Genomic DNA, 20,508 nt, shown 5'->3' on the forward strand with positions numbered 1-20,508 from the left:
ACCACTGATTGGACCTATTGAATCTAAGACTAGCAGGAGGTCTGTGTTCCTTTTTTTTCAGTTGTTTTCTTAGGCCAGGTCTTCACCAAGGCCCATAAGGTGCACGTACTTGTTCTGCAGCAGCTCATTCTCCTGCCGGAGCTGGCCCATTTCTGAGCGGATCCCTCGTTCTGTGCTTGAGAGGGAGCTGATCTGACTGCGCAGCTCTTGCTCCACTTGCCGGCTGGCTTGCAGGTCAGCCTTTAGCTTTTTAATGTCTTGTTCCAGCCTAGGAAAGGGAAAATGTAGCATTTTCATCTGGAAGAGGCCTTAGGGCTTGGCAATGGTCTGCACTGGAATACTGTGATGTGTTTAGTTCTATGGCCTGACTGCCTTCACAGGAGGGCTAACTTTTAATTGTCCCCAATGTCTATGACACTGCAAGAACCTACTTGAGTTGTGTATAAAGGAGGAGAGAAAAACAGAAGAGCTAAACATTAAAGTCCCCCCTCCACTGCTGACCTCCAAAGCAGCAAATTCAGGACCCAGTCACTGACTCTGCTTTTTGACACTCTCCTAGATCAGACTGCACTGTGCCCCCCATCATAGGCTATCAGAAACCAGGATCTCTGTCCATTTCTGGAATCTGTTAGCATCTCTGCTAACATCCACATTTCTGGTATGGCAGAGGAGCTCATTAAGGCTCAAGAAAAGGGACATTAAGAAAACTGTGGGGCTGGAGAGATGGCTCAGCAGTTAAGAGCACTGACTGCTCTTCCAGAGGTCCTGAGTTCAATTCCCAGCAACCACATGGTGGCTCACAACCATCTGTAATGAGATCTGATGCCCTCTTCTGGTGTGTCTGACAACAATGACAATGTACTCACATACATGAAATAAATAAACAAATCTTTAAAAAAAAAAAAAAAACAAAAAACTGTGAGCTAAAACCTACCTTACTGTGCCATTCCTTGCTGCTTACTCCATCTAGCCCATAATAACACCTGTTTAAGTGACGTGCACTAGGAAGTCTATATATAAACAAGCAGTAAGAGGAACGAAAGGGCAAAATCAAATTTTTTTCTTCACAGAAAGGCTCTAAAATTTCTATAGGGGCCAAAAGCTGTATGACTAAAATAGATAGTAACACAAAAAAGGCTACAATTAAAGAAACACATACTAGGAATTAAAATAACAACAGCCACTCCTCAGTGACTGGACACACCACTCTATAGGTTGTAGCAGTGTGAACTAATTTAATCAGCAAAACCAAGGGCCAATTGCAATGATTCTTCCCATTTTCCCAGATGAAGAAACAAGGGTAAAAAAATCTTGCAGCCCACGATCCCCAGGATCCACTCTCTTCCCCATCAGCCCACCCTCAGCACAGCAATCTGGAGAAGGCTATACAGAAGATGGGAAGCAAGGGAGGAGGAGCAGTGTTCTAAATGGAGTTTGGCACACCTAAAACCTCAGAGGCATGAGCAGCCATGGTGCTTGCACAAGTCCTCAGTTTGATGCCTTAGAAAGACTATACTAGGAACAGTAGGAAAGGGTCAGCTGGCCCTTGACAGTAGAGCTAAAGATCCGACCTAGGACAGACACTACAAGTGACGCTCTGAGAAGAGACAGTCTTTCTACAACACACACATGGCCAGATGAGCAAACATTGGTTAGCTTGAGTTTCTGTACGTAGAAACCCCATCCCTCCCGAGGTGTTAAGGACAACCCAGGGCTGGCTCATTCTAAGCCACACTTAACCTCTCAACTACCACCCCAACCTGAGAAAACGCTTCAGTGCCTCTAGTCCAGCATACTGAAGGAAACAAGGCTTCTGGAGGGCAATGGGGATCTCTCTCTGGACTGTCAGATCCACAGACTAAAGCTCATACATGTTTTATTACTTATGAAGTCCTCAGAGCCTACTACAGAAATCAATACAATCTTAGGAATGTTCCCTGGCCCCTTAGAGAAAACTGAAGGTTTCTTCCCCATCTACCATGAGACAACTTTAAAATGAGCCTTGAGCCCCCAGTCACGCAGTAGGCGCTGTCGTTATGTTCCCTTCCGGTGTGAAGCACAGCCTAGAGACTGGATTCCAGTAGCGCTGCTCCTGCTAGGGCTCATTCCCTAGGGAAGGGTCACAGGTCCACACATACCACACTGTCCCTATCACCAGGGTCATTTCAGTTCAGTGACTCGCAGATCAGCACTGAGATCGTAGCTGTGCTGTCCTTCATTCACCTGAAGTAACCCAAGGGCTATACTCCAAACGGGCTGCACAGGGTTCATCCCCTAAGTACATGCTTATGATCATTTCTCGTGAGGCCAGCCTCACAGAGGAAGAACTTCATGTTTAGTGAAAGGGCAGGCTCCTTCATAGGGACAGAGGCGTGCAGTCTGAAGAGGGTCTGTCATCAGGGTCCTAAGCAGCTCTGGGACCAACTCTGCACACAAGCCTTGCAGTTCCCTCATCTAAAGCTGACCTCTAAGGTTCCTCCCACTTGCTAGAATTTCCAGGCCTGACACAATTACAAATGGCTGCTAATTTGCTACTAACCAGCAGCTTAAGCTGTACCAGATGCAGACACAGCAAGCCCACCAACTGCCACAGAAGGAAAAGCCCCCTTTTTCAGATGCTACATTTCAGCAACTTTGTAGTTATCACTTTCTTTCATTTTTAAAATCTTGTTTTGGTTTTGTTGTTGTTTATCTAGTGGTTTCCTTTGTTTGAGACAGGGTCTCTGTGCGCCCTCCCTGTCCTATAACTCCCTCTGCTGACCAGTTGGCCCAGATCTCAAGAGATCTTCCTGCTTCTGTCTCCTCAGTACCACCACTGCCTGGCTTCCAGTCTTTGATTTTAAGTGACATGTTTCTCTGACACAATGTCTGTATTAGCTGGGCCTTCAGTGTATGCACTGAATCCCAGCAGTCAGGAGACAGGGGAAACTCTGAGTTTTAGGCCAGTCTACTTTACAAATCCAGGAAATCCAGAGTCTGTTACACAGAAAAACCCTGTTTCAAAAAACAATATTTACTCTAAGTAAAGTTTTGGAATTTCTTGAAATTTGCAATAAACACAGAACACAATGCTTTAAAAATGTTGTTTCCACTTATCTACTTCATGTGTATATTTATATGTGTGCATACATGTGGAAGTCAGAGGACAAGTTTTGAGAGTATGCTCTCTCCTTCCACAGTGAGAGATCCAGTACTTCAAGTCACCAGGTTTGGGAGCAAGTGCCTTTTTCCACTGAGCCATCACTCTGGTCTCCCACAATGATTTTTAGAAGTAGAATTCTCTGAGAATATTGTCAAAGCCAAACCAGCAGTACTATACAACAAGAAAGAAGTTACAAGAATATGTTTTCTTTGTTAAATATATATATATATTCACATACAGACTGGAGAGATAGATGGCTCAGTGGTTAAGAGCACTGACTGTTCTTCCAGAGGTCCCGAGTTCAATTCCCAGCAACCACATGGTGGCTCACAACCATCTGCAATAAGATGCCCTCTACTGGTGTGTCTGAAGACAGCTACAATGTACTCATAAATAAAATAAATCTTTAAAAAAAAAAAGTGTGTGTGTGTGTATACTTCTTCAGAAGTATATATCCAAGATCTGTATACTCTAATGTATACATGCTCAGCAGTATACATCCAAGATCTATACACAAAGTGTGGATATGTCAGACTGCAGTAGGAAAACTGCTCGATTTTGCTATTGGGATTGAATCCAGAGCTTCCTGCATATTAAACTCTCACTGAGCTCTGGAAACCAGTTCATTTACCCTCCACCTTGAGACAGACATAGCCCTGGGTAGCCTGAAACTTAACATGCAGAGCAGGTTGGCCTCAGAGATCCACATGCTCTGCCTCCTGAGAAATGGTTTGTTTTGAAAACACAAAACAATTTGCTTTCTCATAAAAAACAGAACTAAAATGCTTCAGGCTTTTCCTAACTACTTTCATTGGCTCTACCAACTCTTAATTACTGTTTTCCAAAGTATGATAGTTAAGATCAGCATCCCTGCCTGAGAAACCCTGGGTTTCAGGATCACTACCTAAAGACATTAGTTGAGTGTGCTAAGAGCAATTCTTAGTCATTTCAAATACAGACAAAAGAAACTTCTACCAGCTAAAGACTGTCTGAACTGTGCAGCAAAATTTTGGCTTAAAAGCACAAGTCAAAACGTAGTGACTAATCTCCATGGGCCACTGCAGAAAATTTTAGCTTTGAAGGCCTACTGCACAGCTCAAATCTTTACTGAAATAGGTGGTAAAATGATTTATAATCTCACTGGGTGTAACTTTTTACTGTAAGAATGAAATTCATTCAGCATAAAAAAAATCTATAAATGTAAATAACTCACACGCCTCTCATTTAGGCTGAATCAAATCACACTTGGCTTACAACTGATATACTCTTTCCTATGTGCCTTTTTTCCACTTTCCATATGTGTAATTATATTTATCATGAAGAGGGGCTAACACATATACAGCCTACATATAGGACTCACTTTCACCTACTCACGAACATTTTCCTTAAACTGCTGCACAGCACAGCACTGGATACACAGCACACCACTGGATGGTCCTAGCAAGATGGCTCAGTGGGTAAAGACACTTTCTTTTTTTTTAAGATTTATTTATTTATTATATATGAGTACACCATATCTGTCTTCAGACATACCAGAAGAGGGCATTGGATCTCATTAAAGATGGTTGTGAGCCATCATGTGGTTGCTGGGATTTGAACTCAGGACCTCTAGAAGAGCAGTCAGTGCTCTTAACCACCGAGCCCTCTCTCCAGCCCCCGTGAAGGCACGTTCTATCACTCACACCATGAAAAGAGTTGTTCTCTACCTCCTTACGTCATCTCATATGCATACATAATAAATATATAAGGAAAATTTTTACTATATAATGTACTTACACAGCCTCTGCTCCCCTTCTTTTTAGATAGGGTCTTATTATGTAATCCTGGCTGCCCTTGAAATCACAGAGATCTGCTTGCCTCTGTCTCCTGAGTGCTGGGATTGACCTGTACCATCATGCCTGGAAACTATTTGCTAATTCTGTAAGATGTGGCTCGACTGTTGTGTCTACTTAATAGAATGATGGATGCTGAAAATTTTAGGGAAACTATGTGAATTAGTAAGCTGAACTGAATCAAGACAGGTGCTAGGAACATTTATTAAGCAGATATGACAACTTGTCTTAATGGTACACTTAACCCCCTTGGTGCTGAAGGTCACCACTTCCCTAGATAAAATCCACATGTATAATTTATTAATTAATGTGAAGAAAGAAGATCTGATTAGTATTAAGAGGTTCATGTAACATCTTCAAATGTATTCATAAGACTCTATTCCACTGCCAGTAGTTACCTAAACTAGAGGCAAGTCACTGGAGAGAAAACAACGTCCAAATACAGCCAATAGTTTACAACCCTCAAATATAATTCCAGTAAGGATGGAAGGGGGAAAAGCACTTCCCTACCTTCATGGACTCCACTTCTCAGAGCTAAGCCTGGTTTGCCTTACCAGGGTTTCTGAGGGATGAAGGAACTCTTCCTTCAAGTGCTACAATCTCAACAAGCTTAGCAAGGAAGCAAATGTACCTCCTTCTTGCACAGCTCCTATGGGCCAGCCTGGTGGATCCCTCTGGACAGACAGGGCAGGCAGTAAGTTCTGTGCACTTCTGTTTACTTCTAACCAGTTATAGGTCATAAAACCTGATAGCCTCCCCAAAGCTCAGAAGCACTCACTTAGCTCCTCAGAGCTGGGACCCACCTACAGAAGCACTCCCACAGGTCCCCAGGTCAGGCTGCAGAGCACCTAGGAAGTGGATTTGCCAAGCTAAGGGCCCTCTTACCTACTCTAATCCTTATCTCTTCCCCTAATCTCACTTATTCCCTAATCTTATCCAGGAAGCCAAGCTCTTATATAGTTGATAATTGCTTAAATTCAAGAGGAGAAGATTTACATTTTAATAAGGGGAATCTCCAAACTGACTGAAGAAACTGAGTGCAGACAGCTTTAGGCAGGTGAGATAAGAAAAACACCCCCACAGTTCTCAAGTGCCTGCACTTAGAAGGGGTATTTTAAATACCTGAAGGTAGAGAGACCCAGAATCTAAATGTTTGTATTTCTTTGGTGATTGCCTTGACTCTCAGACCACAGCAAAGACTCCTCAGAAGTTTAAAGATTTAATGGTTGCTGTCAATTACCTTAAGCTTTTATAAAGTCTGCCTGTGAGTACAGGGGATGCTTAAGGCAAGGGGTAGTGAGTTCTGACAAGGTGGAGACGTGTGAGGAACAAGCTGATCTTTCTTAAACAGGAATTCACCAATGGAAAACTCAGCTCTGTGGCCTCTGTAGGAGTCATGCATCAGCATGCGTCTCTGTGGGCTGCTGGCTGGACCCCTGGACCTCGGGGTTTCTAGACTATAGTCTGCTAGTGGAAAGGAAAGGGGAGTCTGAAAACCACATCTAAGTTACACAGACATGTGACTGAGGCAGGTTTCCTAATGAACCTTACTACTGACACCTGCCTCTAACTGTACTGTGGGAACAGAGAATCCTACCCATTCTTCAAGGACAAGTCATGAAAAGAACAAAAGTCAAGCATACTCCAGCACCACGTGTCACAGTGCCTTTTGGAGGAACCTTTATTCTCTCTCATGGTTCATGTAATGCTCACTGCTTTGTGCTGGGCTTCAGCCATTCTGGTGTTGAATCTGCTCGTGTGCACATGTCTCAGGGCCTGGTAATACAATTGAAAACAGACTCTACACTCAAGTTTCACTGTTTTCTTACACATCATGTCACTGATCCTCATACTGTGCTCCTTGGTGTCCCTACCCAATACTCAGAATAGGATAATCAGGCCAGTGCCATAACTCTAGAAACAACAAACACCTACAACTAGTGGCCAGATTTGGATACAGCTTTAAGAGATAGGATAAATGTATGTGCTTATGAAGAAGGGAGAAACATGAAAAAAGCCAATGAAGAGCCTCATCAAGGTAAGTCTTCAACTCCATCAGTAGTCTCTGTGTACCTCAACTGAAGAAGATATGGCTTGTTTTAGGGAAATCAAAGATCAGGCCCAGAAGAAATACTGATAATCCTTCGTACCAATTTCCACTTCTCTGATGGATCACATACACTGACAGCATAGGCAGCACAGGTCAGTCAGGACCCTCCTCATGTGAGACCTACACTGACTGGAAACTGTTCCAATACAGTCTGTCAACCACCACTTAGCAAATGCCAAAGTGAAACTCTATTGTGTCTCACTGTAGGACAACTGCTTACCAGACACAAATGTCCAAAATCAAACCACATCCTGATGACCTAATTACTAGGTGGAACTATATTACAAAATATTTTATGTATCTGCCCCATCTTCTGTCAAACACTGTGGAAACTGAAATAGGTATGGCCCCCATAGACTCAAGTATCTAAATGCCTGGCCTTAGAGAGTGACACTATTAGGAGGTGTGGCCTTGTTGAAGGAAGCGTGTCACTGTTAAAGGGGGGCTTTGAGGTCATATATACTCAAGCTATGCCCGGTGTGGTATTCTGTCTCTTTCTGATGTCTACAGATCAAGATGCAGAACTAACTCTCAGCTCCTCCAGCACTATGTCTGCAGACTGCATGCTTCCAGCCACAATGATAATGAACTGAACCTCTGAAACTTTAAGTCAATCCCAAATAAATGCTTTCCTTTATAAGAGTTGCCTTGGTCATGGTGTCTCTGCACAACAATAAAACCTGAACTAAGACAAACACAAAGGGTAAACACATTAATTTTCCTTAAAGAATATAGAGGGGAATCACACACTAAGATCTTGGTTTGTGGTGTTTTGATTTATAATAAAGCTAGTGAAAAAATAAATATTATAAAAATATTCAGAGACAGAGAAAGTATTCCAGAGGCTTTTACACAGCTGGTCATGTAGGGAAACATGTTGACTTTTTAAGTTCTTCAAGAAGAAAGCCATGCGTGCCCCAAATTAGCATCATGTTGGGTATAATAAATTTTAATCCCAGCACTTGGGAAGGAGAGGCAGGTAGATCTAAGTTTGAGGCTAGTGTGATTTACAGAGTAAGTTCTTGGCCAGCCTGGCTTGTACTGTAAGAACCTGTCTCAACAAAACAAAACAAAACAAACAAACCAACCCCACAATGCCTCCCCACATACTTCCAAACACTAGCATCATAAAGAAATGTGATTAAACATAAGCTTATATGAAAATTCTTTTAAAATGAGCTGGCAAGATGACTCAATAAACAAAGATACTTGCTGATTAGCCTGATGACTTGAATTTGATTTCTAGAACCACACTAGCAGATTCCAATTCATGCAAGCATCCATTAACGTGTGCACGGGCATATATGCAGAATAAAAAACTTGCTGTCTTTATAATGCAACAGTTATTGATGCAGCAACTGGAGATGCACACAGATTTATACTAAAGCATGCTTTCTGTGATGAGAAAAGAAAATCTGCTTTGTGGACAGGGTAGACCATCAGGACCTATCATTCCCAGGCTCCTCATGTGAGTGCCTACCAGGCACAGGCCACTTCTACCCTGCTGGAGCCGTTAGACACGGGATGGTAGGTAAACAGCCTGTTTAGCTTCATTTCTGTCTAGTTTCTAATACGCTGCATGGTGCTCATGTCACAAATAGCCCTATTCAAGTATAAATCATCTTCCTATTACCAGGATTATATTTTTATATAGTTTTAAATTTCCTTCAATGGTTAAAATAAGCACAATCTGTCTTGTGAATTAATATAAACAAGACCAACCAAGTTAAACTATAGCAGCTTAAAATATTATGGACAGAGCAGGAAATGAAAATAAATCAGGTCTGCCAAAGTATACTTGCTCAGACATAGTGCCAGACAAATATAAATTAAGTTTGTTTCCAAAGAGACAAATAAACAAAAGCCACAAAACTTTTAAAAATAGACTTATGAATCTACTGCTTATTTTTTTTCCACTCAGTACTTTCCAAATAATTTACTAGTCACACTTTCTCCAACCCATTTAATCTAATCTGCCCAGCACTTCTAAAGTGTCTGGATTTTGCAGTCCTCATTCTAAGACCTCACACACTTTTATCTCTTAGCTAGGAAAGATGCCATTTTAAATAACCACTAATGCATCCCACTGCAAACAGAGGCCTGTTCTGGCAGAGCCAGCAGTCAGCCTGCAGAGCACTTGGTGTGCAGGGAGCACACCTCTTCCACAGACCAGGTTATCTTTCACTGACTATTCCTGACACTCAGGCAAAGTTTATTCAAACACAAACCACAAGCAAATGTTGACTCTACCTCCTGGGCAGATAATGTTCCCCACCTAGGGCGGGTGCTTCCTGGGAGAGACAGACAGACTAACAGACAGTGGAACCTGAGTCACTGCCAGGAGACACAAAGGTCCTGCGCTGATGAAAGGCCAAGCCCAGCAGGACAGACAAGGAAGACAAGGAAGATTTCTCCCTTTTGTTGCGGAGAGATGGCCTGCGACAAAATCCTTTGTCCTAGATATAACCAACTGACAGGGGTGTGAAAGGCTGGCTGGACAGCAGACTCCCAGAGGGTTCTGCCCTGGTCCTCTCCCTGCAACTTGCAGGTTCCTTTCACCTCCTATATTGCCCACCTCTAGAAAAAGTAGGGACAGATGACCAACTGTAAAACTTCCTAGAACCCAGAACAAAAGAGAATGGCAGTGCAAAGCTTTGCTTTCCCTTTTTCCTTTTTATTAAATAAAATTGTTATCAACTTCCCCAAAAGCAACAAGGTCTTTTCCTAGGTACTGTCAAGATTTCCTAACCCCAGAGACCTTGAGAAGCTACACTGTGGCTCAGTTATTGCCCAGCTTACAGAAAATCTTGGGTTCTTTGAAACATACATTAGTAGGTATGGCAGCAAATACCTGTAATCACAGCACTCACTCCACAGGTAGAGAGGCCCATTGAGTTCAATACCATCCCCAGTTATAGCCTTAGCTACATGAAAACTGACTAAAAATTTAAAAAGCAAGGCCTTGAGTTGCATTATGATCAATTAGGAGACTCCAGTTCAAATGCGTCCTCTGTGCCAAGGACAAATGCAAAGAAAGCCTCTACCCTCACTGGCCTTACATTGTATTACTATGGGCATTAGGATGTTATAAAGCAATGATCCTCCACCTGTGGGTAGTGACCTTCTTGGGAAGTAAAAGACCCTATCGCAGGGCCCCCAAGACCAAAGGAAAACACAAATATTTACATTATGATTCATAATGGTAGTAAAATTATAACTACAGAGTAGCAACAAAAATAATTTATGGCTGGGGTCACCACACATTAGGAACTGTGTGAACGGGTCACAGCATTAGGAAGGTTGAGAACCACTGCTGTAAAGAGCAAACAGAGGAAGTCACGATGCAGAAGTATCCCTACAGGCTACATGACCTCAAGTAAAGTTAAAATATTTTCTCTGTACCTGAGAAACATATCAGGCTTCAAACTTCAGTTACCTTTCTCCCTAACTACTGCTTCCATATAGTACTTTGTAGGACTCTTCCACTTTCCTTGGGGGAAGAGTGTTGTGGTCAATAAAAGGTGGTTCCCCTGAGAAGGCATGTCAACTAGATTAATTGCTTGTTTAGCTTCATCTGTGCCTAGTTTCTAAGACAGAAGCAGCTCCTGACCTAAGTGCCATCTGACCTCCTCCTGCCAGGCAGGCTATAGCTCTGGTTATACTCTTGCTTGTCCCTAACCTATAGCTGGAGTTAGGACCTTTTGCATTTCTCTGTTGCATCCTGGACCAAGACCTTTCTTCTTTACTCCTAATGCTAAGAGTCAGCCTCATCTACTGTCAACTGACATCTAGGCCTGGCTCCCTAAAAGGAGTAAGAAGGATGGAGTGACAACAAATTACAGAAGTCAGGTCTTTCTGTTCTTCCAGGAAAGAGTACAAGCCTCCAATTTTTGCTACTTTGAAAACTTATCTCAGAACACAAACAAGGGCCTCTTGGATTTTCTTTTTCACATTTTGTTTCACAGCTATTCAAACAGAACTATACTGCATCCATTACTAGTATCTAAAACAAGCATCTTTTCCTTCCAAAGAATATGTGTATCTTTATCATTATCATCATCGTCAATTTGTTTTGTGAGACAGGGTTTCTTTGTGTATCCTTGAGTGTCCTGCAGCTGGCTCTGTGGACTGGGCTAGCCTTTAACTCAGAGATCTGACTGCTTCTGCCTCTGGAGTGTGCCACCACACCGAGTGTGCCACCACTGCCTGCTGTGCTGACATTTTTAGGCTGATTATTCTTTGTACACTCCCACCAAATGTGGAAGCACTGTGTGTGGAGGCTAGAGGAGAACTTGACGAAGTCCTTCTTTTCCTCCCATCACGAGGGTCCAACTGCTAAGCTATTCTGCCTAACTTATTTAGCATTTCTGTGTGTGTGTGAATGATATGCACCAGGCTCTTACGTAGCGTCAAACACAACTTTGGAGCTGGCTCTCAATCCACCTTCATTGGGTTCTAGGGCTCAAACTTAGGCCATAGACTTGAGGTAAGTGCTTTATTCACTACACCATCTCATCAGCCTAGGATATGTTAAGTTACATGTCTGACTGGTAACCATGGGAGTCAGAGGAGTGTGTAGAATCCCCTGAAACTGGAGTTACAGATGGTTGTAAGTGCTGAGAACCAAATCTGGGTCCTCTGCATGAGCAACAAGAGCTCCTATCGGCTGAGCCATCTCTTTAGCTCCAGTCCTCTATTTTAAGAGAAATCTAGTCTTAAAACATAAATATAAGGTTCCTGTGGACTACAATGAAGGACTTACAACTGTAAATATATGGTTAAATATAAGGACTCACATAATAAATAGAAGGTTCCTGTGAAAGAAAGACAATGACTATAAGTCCATTCTAACTCCTTGCTAGTGAACCCCAGGCACCAAGGAGCTACAACAGCTCCAAATCTCTTCGCCAACTGTATTGCCCCAACTCAAATGCTCTGAAAATGTGTGCCCCAGGCCCCAAGGAGTTCATCAAAACTGGTTTTTGAATCTGAGTGTAAGTTACACACTCTGCTATGGTTTGTATATGCTGGGTCCAGGGCACTACTAGAAGGTGTGATCCTGTTGGAGTAGGTGTGTCACTGTGGGGGTGGGCTTTAAGACCCTCATACTAGTTGCCCGGAAGCCAGTGTTCATCTAGCAGCTTTCAGATGAAGATGTAGAACTCTCAGCTCCTCCTGCACCAGGTCTGCTTGGGTGCTGCCATGTTTCTGCCTTGATGATAATGGACTGAACCTCTGAACCTGTAAGCCAGCCCAATTAAATGCTGTCCTTATAAGAGTTGCCTGGGTCATGGTGTCTGTTCCCAGCAGTAAAACCCTAACTGAGACACACTCCTTAGTATAAATAAACTGACGGAAATATCTCAAGTGTTTTTCTGGACTCCTTTCCCTCTGAGGAACATTTGTTGTTTAGAGATATAGGGAAAATCTTGAAACTGGTTTTCCACATCCTCCTTTCCTGGATCTCAGGTCAAAAAATAAACAGAATTAATTAGAGGAGAAACTAAGTTTAAATTATTGTGTTTTGCTGTAGCTAAAAGAGCCTCATAAATTTAGAACAGAAGGAGCTGGAGAGATGGCTCTGTGTTCAAGAGCATTAGCTGCTCTTCTAGAGGACCTGGGTTCAATTTCCAGCAACCACATGGCAATTCATAAAAGTCTTTAATTCCAGTTTCAGAGGATCTGACACCTTCAAACAAACACATATGTAAGCAAAAGACCAATGCACATATAATAAAAATAAATATTTTTTCATTTAGAAAGGAATAAAGAAGGTAGCCAGCATGTTAGTGTTACCTAGTTTTCTATCTTGCCCACTTTCAAAGGCTTTCTCCTTCTAAATCTTCAAATCCCCAGGACCTGCTTCTCAGCAGTGCTCACTCGAGAGAGCAGCTTCCAATCAGGAGGAGGAGCAAGCAAAGATGACCTCTCCTCCTTTTCTGTGGCTCCTTGTTTGCTGCTGTCTAGCTAGGCCTATTCAAGATACAGTCAGATCCCAGGCTGGCTCTAGACTCAGTAGACTAATTCCCAAGCTAGCCTTCACTAGAGCTGACTTTCAGGAGCCACAGAAGTTCAAGGGCACAAGCAGTCTACTGCTTCTACTAAAGTACTAGGGTGCAGCACCATGTGTGTCTGTAAAGAATAAGACATTTCCTGGGGAGAGGGGAGAAGATGAGGAGGAGAAAAAGGAGAAGGAAGGAGAGAAAGAAGAAAAAAAAAGAGGAGAAATACAGCCAGCTGACTAATGTTTTTCAAGTGTCCCAGAAACATCAGCCTGGCCCTGGCATGGCCACTCTGGCTAGATGACCTGAACCAGTCTCAGTCTTCATCTCTGGGGCTCATTTACTTCACTGATAAGGACAGGGCCGGAGAGGCCAGTGTACACACCTCTTAGATCTTTTCTAAAAGTAAAAAGTTAACTACTCTAAATCTCATATGGTCGTGCTATTCTGTCAACCATAGCAGCTGGATATATGTTTACTTATTTCATAGTTTTTCAAGATAAGGTTTCTCTGTGTCATCCTGGCTATCCTAGAACTCACTCTACAGACCAGGCTGGCCTCAAACTCAGTGGTCTAACTGCCTCTGCCTCCGGAATGCTGGGATTAAAGGCATGCTGCCCAGATGGAAACTTCTTTCTTTTTAAAAAAAATTTTTATTTATGTATTTATTATATGTAAGTACACTGTAGCTGTGTTCAGACACCAGAAGAGGGCATCAGATCCCATGACAGATGGTTGTGAGCCACCATGTGATTGCTGGGACCTCTGGAAGAACAGTCAGTGCTCTTAACTGCTGAGCCATTTCTCCAGCCCCAGAAACTTATTTCTTAATGACTCTTTATATCACCTATAATTCAACTACTTTAGCAAGTTTGTCACATTAAAAATAATTTAAAAAAAAAAAAAAAAAAAAAAAAAAAAAGAGTCTCCTAGCCAGGCATGGTGGTATATGCCTCTAATTTAATCTCAGCACTCCGGAGGCAAAGGCAGGTGGATCTGAGTTCTAGGCTGGCCTGGTCTACATAGAGAGTTACAGGACAGTCAGGGCTATTGAGAGAAACTTGCTCTCAAAAATAAAAAGTTAAAAAAAGCCATTTTTGATGTATAAGAGGCAGTGGGACAGAAAAATACTTAAAGGAGACATTTGTTTCATCCTTTCTACAGAATATGGAGCATTTTACATTTTGTTTTGAGGCCTTTCTCTTAACCATGGAACTTAAAACAAGTAACAGTCACCAACAAGAACACTCAGTCTTGGGCTGTACTTGAGAAGAAACCCTTGCCAACTGTTCCAGAACAACAGCAGTTCAGGTGTCACACCTGACCTGCTGGATCTCAGACAGGGACTTTTGACAACCAGAGACCTACAAAGAATGGACTATTTTATTCACCAGGAAAATGAAGTGAGGGTAAGTGGAGAAAGTAATTTTTGATGTCTTTTAAGAACAGAAGAGCATAAAAGCTACATATTTTTAAGCAACAAGGCAAGAAAGCAGCTCAGCTACATTAAAACTTCATGTTCCTGGGGTTATGAATACAACTTCTTGCCTAGCATAAGCAAGGGCCTACATCCAATTCCAGCATGGGGGTTAAGTGGAAGATGTGTTCTATTAAAAAACAAAGTCAAGTCAAGGAAGGCTGAAAAGATGGTTGTACATGCTCACTGCTCTTTCAGAGGACCCAAGTACAATTCCCAGGTCAGGCAGCTCACAACCACATGTAACTCTAATGCCAGAAGTTCCAATACCCAGATGTATGACACAGGCACACACAAATTAAAATAAACAAAACAAACAATCCAAAACCAACCCCCCCCACACACACAAAAGTGTCAAAAGTATAAAACAAGGGGCTGGAGAGATGGCTCAGTGACTAAGAGCACTGACTGCTCTTCCAGAGGTCCTGAGTGCAATTCCCAGCATCCACATGGTGGCTCACAATCATCTATAAAAGGATCAGATGCCCTTTTCTGGTGTGTCTGAAAACAGCTACAGTGTACTCACATAAAATAAATAAATCTTAAAAAAAAAAAAAAAAAGTAAAAATCAAGTATAAGGCAACAAACCAGGTGTGATGATGCATGCCTTTAATCCCAGTGCTTGGGAGGATAAGGGGACTGATCTCCGTAATCTGGGGCCAGCCTGGTCTACAAAGGGACTTCCAGGCCAGTCAAGGGCTACCCAGTAAGATCCTGTTTAACAAACAAATAAACAAACAAACAAGCAAACACACAAACAAAACTACTGTGGCCTGAGAGGTGGCTCCGCAGTTAAAGTCACTGCAGAAAACTTGGGTTCAACGTCTAGTACCTATGTGATGGCTTACAACCATCCCCAACTCCAGCTCCATGTGATCCAATGCCCTCCTGCTCTTACCACAGACAACATCAGCCATGTACTCAGTGTGTGGACTTAATACAGGCAAAACATTCATACACATAAAATTATCTGAAAAAAAAGGAAGGAAGAAGGGAGGGCTGTAGAAATGATTCATCAGAGGCAAATATTTGCAAAAAAAAAAGATGTCTAATAGAAATCTATTACCCACCTCAGTGTGGCAGCATATCCTTGCAATTTTAGTATTTTGAAGCTGAAGAGGGTTTCCTATTCAAAAAAGACCCTGTCTCAAATGAAAATAAAAGATCCAAATATACAAAAAAATAAATTCTTAAACAGTAAAAAAACAACCTTATTAAAAACTGAAACTAATAAAACAAAAACCCCACCTCTCAAAGAAGATAATAGAAAGTGCAAAAGAGTTATAATACACTCTCTAACACATGGCCCCTGGTATCACTGTGGCTTCACTCCTGTCACAAAACCTGGAAGCAATGAGCTATACTGCAGTAGACAAAGGACCACGGGAAACTGGTACACCTACCCAGACAGTCAGCCTTAAAAAGAAATGTTGTTACAAAAAGAGAAAAGAAAAGAAAAGAAAAGAAAAGAGTCTGTAGAATTTATGACAAACTGTATGTGTGATGCTTTAGTGGTGGGTGCCTGTTATGAATTTGTCAAAGCCTACAGAGCACAGCCCACCAAGAGTGAATACATGTCAGCCCTAAGCACAGGGCTGTAGCGGTGTGTCAGTACAAGTTGTCAGCTGTGACAGAGGACGGCATATGTGGGGAAATCTCAGTAGCTCCTCCTCTATTTTTCTATGAACTTAAAAACTGCTCTAAATTAAGGGTGTTTTTTAAAGTTTCACAAATACTGACCACAGTTGTCAATCAGAATTAGCTAATAGAAGAAAACACAATAAAAATTTCAGAACTTGTGTCAATGCAGTAGGGTAATTTCCTCCTTATTTCTTATCTTTGGGAGAGTAGAGACAGGGTTTCAGTGCAGGGTTTCTCTATACAGCTCTTGCTGTTCTGGAATTCTGCCTGACTACCACCCACATGCTGGGACTATAGGTGTGTCCCACCACCACTTGGCTTCTTTTTATTTTTAAAAAGATATTTTTCTTATTTCAAGAGGGGGTTGGGGGAGAGAACTCTAGATCTCAGGAGCTGGAACCACAGACATGTATAAGCTGCACACTGGAAACTGAACTCTGGTCCTCCAGAAATGTAATAAAGGTTTTAACTGTTGAACCACCAGCCCAGCGGCTTTTATCAAGTTTTCACAGGAATTCTGCAGCACTGGAAAGACTAGCACGCTTTGAACTAGCCACTGAGAACGAACAGGCTGCTCTCTGACTTACCCTCTTCCTTCCCAGCACAGCACTTGGCTGACATAAGTGACCTCGCTGCTTTCTGGTTTAACTAGGAGTTTTGCCACATTAGAAATAAAAACATTTTTGGTTACTAATAACATTCTAAGTCTATTTTTAAATACCCTGAGCTAAGAATTCACAAAATCACGGAATTGGAGCATTAATCCCAACATTCAGGAGGAAGACACAACTGGTCTCTAAGTGCTCAGCCAGTCTGATCTACATAGCAAGTTCCGTGATAGCCAGGACTATAGAGAGAGTCCCTGTTTAAAAAACAAAATCGTACATACAAAACAAAAAAAGAATTCACAAAATCAAGTTGGAACAGAGTCCTTTGGATTGGCTTTGGCAAGTTCCCCAAATTTTCTGGAAAAAGCCCATAGGCAATGTTTATTATTCCCAAGTTCTCATCCTCCTCTCCTTAGATGCCTTTACTTAGCCATTTCCCAGCGTGGTTTCCTGCATCTCATACACGGCGTCTTCTTCACTCACTCAGCTCCTTGCTCTCAGGCTACTCTCTTAGCTAACACATCCATTCACCCTCTCTTTATAAAGATGCAAAGAAGAAGACATCCTGAAATCCAGTCTATTGGAAGGAAAGAACAAGCAAGTGCCGTACACAGCAGGCCAGCACATTTTCTGAATAGGGACAAATGGTGAGTATTTGTGGCTTTGTAGCTACAGTGTCTGTCACAGCTACTCAACTCTGCCACAAAAGCAGCCACTGGAACTGTGTAAACAAGTGAGCTATGCGCCAACAAAATGTATAAGTACAACAGTGGCGTGAGGCTGGGGAGGACTCAGTGGATCCTGTTCTTGTGCAGATCTGTTCCCAACGCCCACCTTGTGGCTCACAACTATCAGTAACTCTAGTTCCAAGGAATCCAATGTTCTCTTTACACTTCTCCCAGCACTGTACTCACATACAGAAAACAACACACAAGCCAGCATGCATGCACACGTGCACAGATACACAAATAATTAAGAAATAAAGATAGTCTTGGCATGGGGGCACACAAATTTAATCTCAGAACTCAGGAAACTGAGGCAGGCTGATTTCTATGAATTTAAGGCTAGCTGGGTCTTACACTCTTTAGTTCCTGGCCAACCAGGATGAGAAAGTGAGACCTTTTCTCTAATAAATAAACAATATGTAACATTTTAAAACTTAAGTTATCAGGCCATGCAGTGGTGGTGAATGCCTTTATTCTAGAACTTGGGAGGTAGAGGCAGGTAATTTCTAAGAGTTCAAGGCCAGTCTGCTCTACAGAGATATGGGTACCAAGGCTATACAAAGAAACCCAGTCCCAAATAAATTAAGAAAGCTAAACCTAAAGCCTTAAATAAACAAATAACAAAACTGGCAGTGGGCTGTCTGCCTGTCTGCTAAAGAATACAGCATCCTAGGGCACACAGACAGAGCTGGTGGAAATTAAGAAAGACACACAAGCATGGCGGCCCTGCAGAGTGCTATTAAGTCTTATCTCAACAACCACCAAGTCTCCTTGAAAGTTAACGGCTATTCAACACAGACACCCAATAGAATTCATTCTTCAAAAACTACTTTCAACTATGATCCTGATAAGAGATAGCTGAAGATTGTGTTGTAATTAATTTATCATTAATAAGAGAACTACAGGTTAGTTTATGTGGTAAATGTAATTCTGGCTTTTACTTTCAAATTTGCAAATACTTGAAAATGGTATAGAGAGAATCTCTGTGTAGTTAGAGCCAGGTAAACCATGCACAACTGTGGCATCCTGAAGAAGGAGCATGTCCACAGTTGGCCCTGCATGTCTGCAGCCTTGGAGACTATGCTGGCTCGTTCTATGCCAATTAAACACAAGCTGTAGTCAATAGAATGAGGGAACCTCAACTAGAAAGACCCCTCCAGGGCTGGAAAGATGGCTCAGTGGTTAAGAGCACTAACTGTTCTTCCAGAGGACCCCCAGGGTTCAATTCCCAGCACCCATATGGCAGCTTACAATGTTCTGTAACTCCAAGATCTGACACCCTCACCCAGATATATGGCAGCTTACAATGTTCTGTAACTCCAAGATCTGACACCCTCACCCAGATATACTTTTAGGCAAAACACCAATACACATTAAGAAGAAGAAAGAAAAAGAGAGAAAGAGGGAGGAAGGGAAGGAGGGAGAAAGCTTTTTAAAGACTGGGTTGTTGAGAAGCTTCTAGATGATTAATGTGGGAGGGCCTAACCTATTGTGGGTGGTACTAACCTCTGTTCTGTAAGGAAGCAGAGCAAGCAATGGGGAGCAAGCCAGTAAGCTTCCATGGCCTCATCGGCTCCTGTCTCCAGGTTCCTGCCCTGCTTGAGTTCCTGTCCTGACTTCCTTCAGTGATAAACAGTGATGTAAAAGCAAATAAACTCTTTCTTCTCAAGTGGCTTTTGCCATGGTGTTTTACCACAGTGATAATAACCCTGAGACAGTGACAACTAAGTTCAGCTTGTCAATCTGAAGATGACACACTCAACTCTACTCAAACAACAACTCAAACACTTCAGGCTTAGACGAGCAGCCTTAAGAACTTTCAACAAAGCATACACAAGTCAAAATCAGACAAGCAAGAGAAAAAGAAGGACAAGGCCTCCTCTAACCAAGGTGGAAATTTTGCTTAGAAAAATGCTTTTCTGGGCTGGAGAGATGGCTAAGAGTGAAGAGCGCTGGCTGCTCTTTGAGAGGATCTGGGTTCAATCCCAGCTCACATGGCAGCTCACAGCTGTGAGTCCAGTTCCCGGTGCCCAACACCCTCATGCAGACACACATGCAGGTAAAACACCATGCATATAAAATTTTTTAAAAAATTCTTCTCCTTTCAAGTACTTTCGTTACTATTTCACTGTGGAGAATTCTGGACATCTGTATAAGTAACGACAAAAAATATCTGTCTGATTCTACCACAGGATGGAGTTTTGGTCAATATTTCAGCTTTTCTCTTTAAATCTCGTTTGTATACATTGGGGAAAATGCTTTTAATTACATTGCTTTCTCTTCTTTATGGAGCATCATATTGTGAATGGTTTTTAAAATTCTTTACTACACTCAGAAGTATGATTACAGTAACTGTATTAGAAGACAGGTGCAGTGGCATTCTAATCCCAGCGCTCAGGAGGCAGAGGCAGGCAGATCTCTGTGAATTCAAGTCCAGCGGGTCTACAGAGTGAGCTCCAGGTCAGCCAGAGCTACATAGAGACCCTGTCTCCAGAGTGAATAAAAAAAATAAAAGGTGCACACACCTTTAATCCAAGCAGGCAGGTGGATCAAGGACTAGCCAAATACATTTCTCCCACTGTTGGATAGTTGAGTTACTTTCTTGTTTTAAGACAGGGCTCTCAAAGTGTAGCTGTCTTGAACTCAGAGACCAGGGGTCTAGGATTAAGAGTGTGCACCACCACACCTGGATCCCTTTATTTTCATAGTACATTAGTAATTCCACATAAGTTTATAAAACTACTTAAATATATTTTCTATTAACTTACTAACAGCAAGTACTTCTCTAAAATAGAAACTTACTCTGGGGGGGCCTACAGGTGAAGATACAGTCCACACTGGTGACAACAGGAGGCAGCAGTCCCCAGGAGCAGGCAAGGGGCACAAATACCACAGCCCTAGGTCACTGGCCATTTGAGTCCTCAATCTTCTATACCAAAGGTAGATCAGGTAGCAGGAGCCAATTAGCATC

The 20,508-nt window shown here is 42.2% G+C and overlaps 1 protein-coding gene across 3 annotated transcripts in view; it reads right to left on the minus strand.

Annotated features, from left to right (window-relative positions):
• Positions 1-20,508, minus strand: part of MACO1 (macoilin 1) — a gene marked incomplete at its 5' end in the record, with an annotated part of 55,630 nt that overhangs the window by 9,361 nt on the left and 25,761 nt on the right. For 2 of the 3 annotated variants that reach the window (XM_080921802.1, XM_080921804.1), the window contains one exon: positions 110-268. The exons of the other annotated variant lie outside the window; for it this stretch is intronic. In XM_080921802.1, the coding sequence (XP_080777928.1) occupies positions 110-268 (159 nt within the window). The remainder of the gene's footprint in view (positions 1-109; positions 269-20,508) is intronic. 3 annotated transcript variants of the gene reach the window in all.

This window comes from Micromys minutus (genome assembly GCF_963924665.1).
Source record: "Micromys minutus genome assembly, chromosome: 9".
NCBI classification, from domain to species: Eukaryota; Metazoa; Chordata; class Mammalia; order Rodentia; family Muridae; genus Micromys; species Micromys minutus.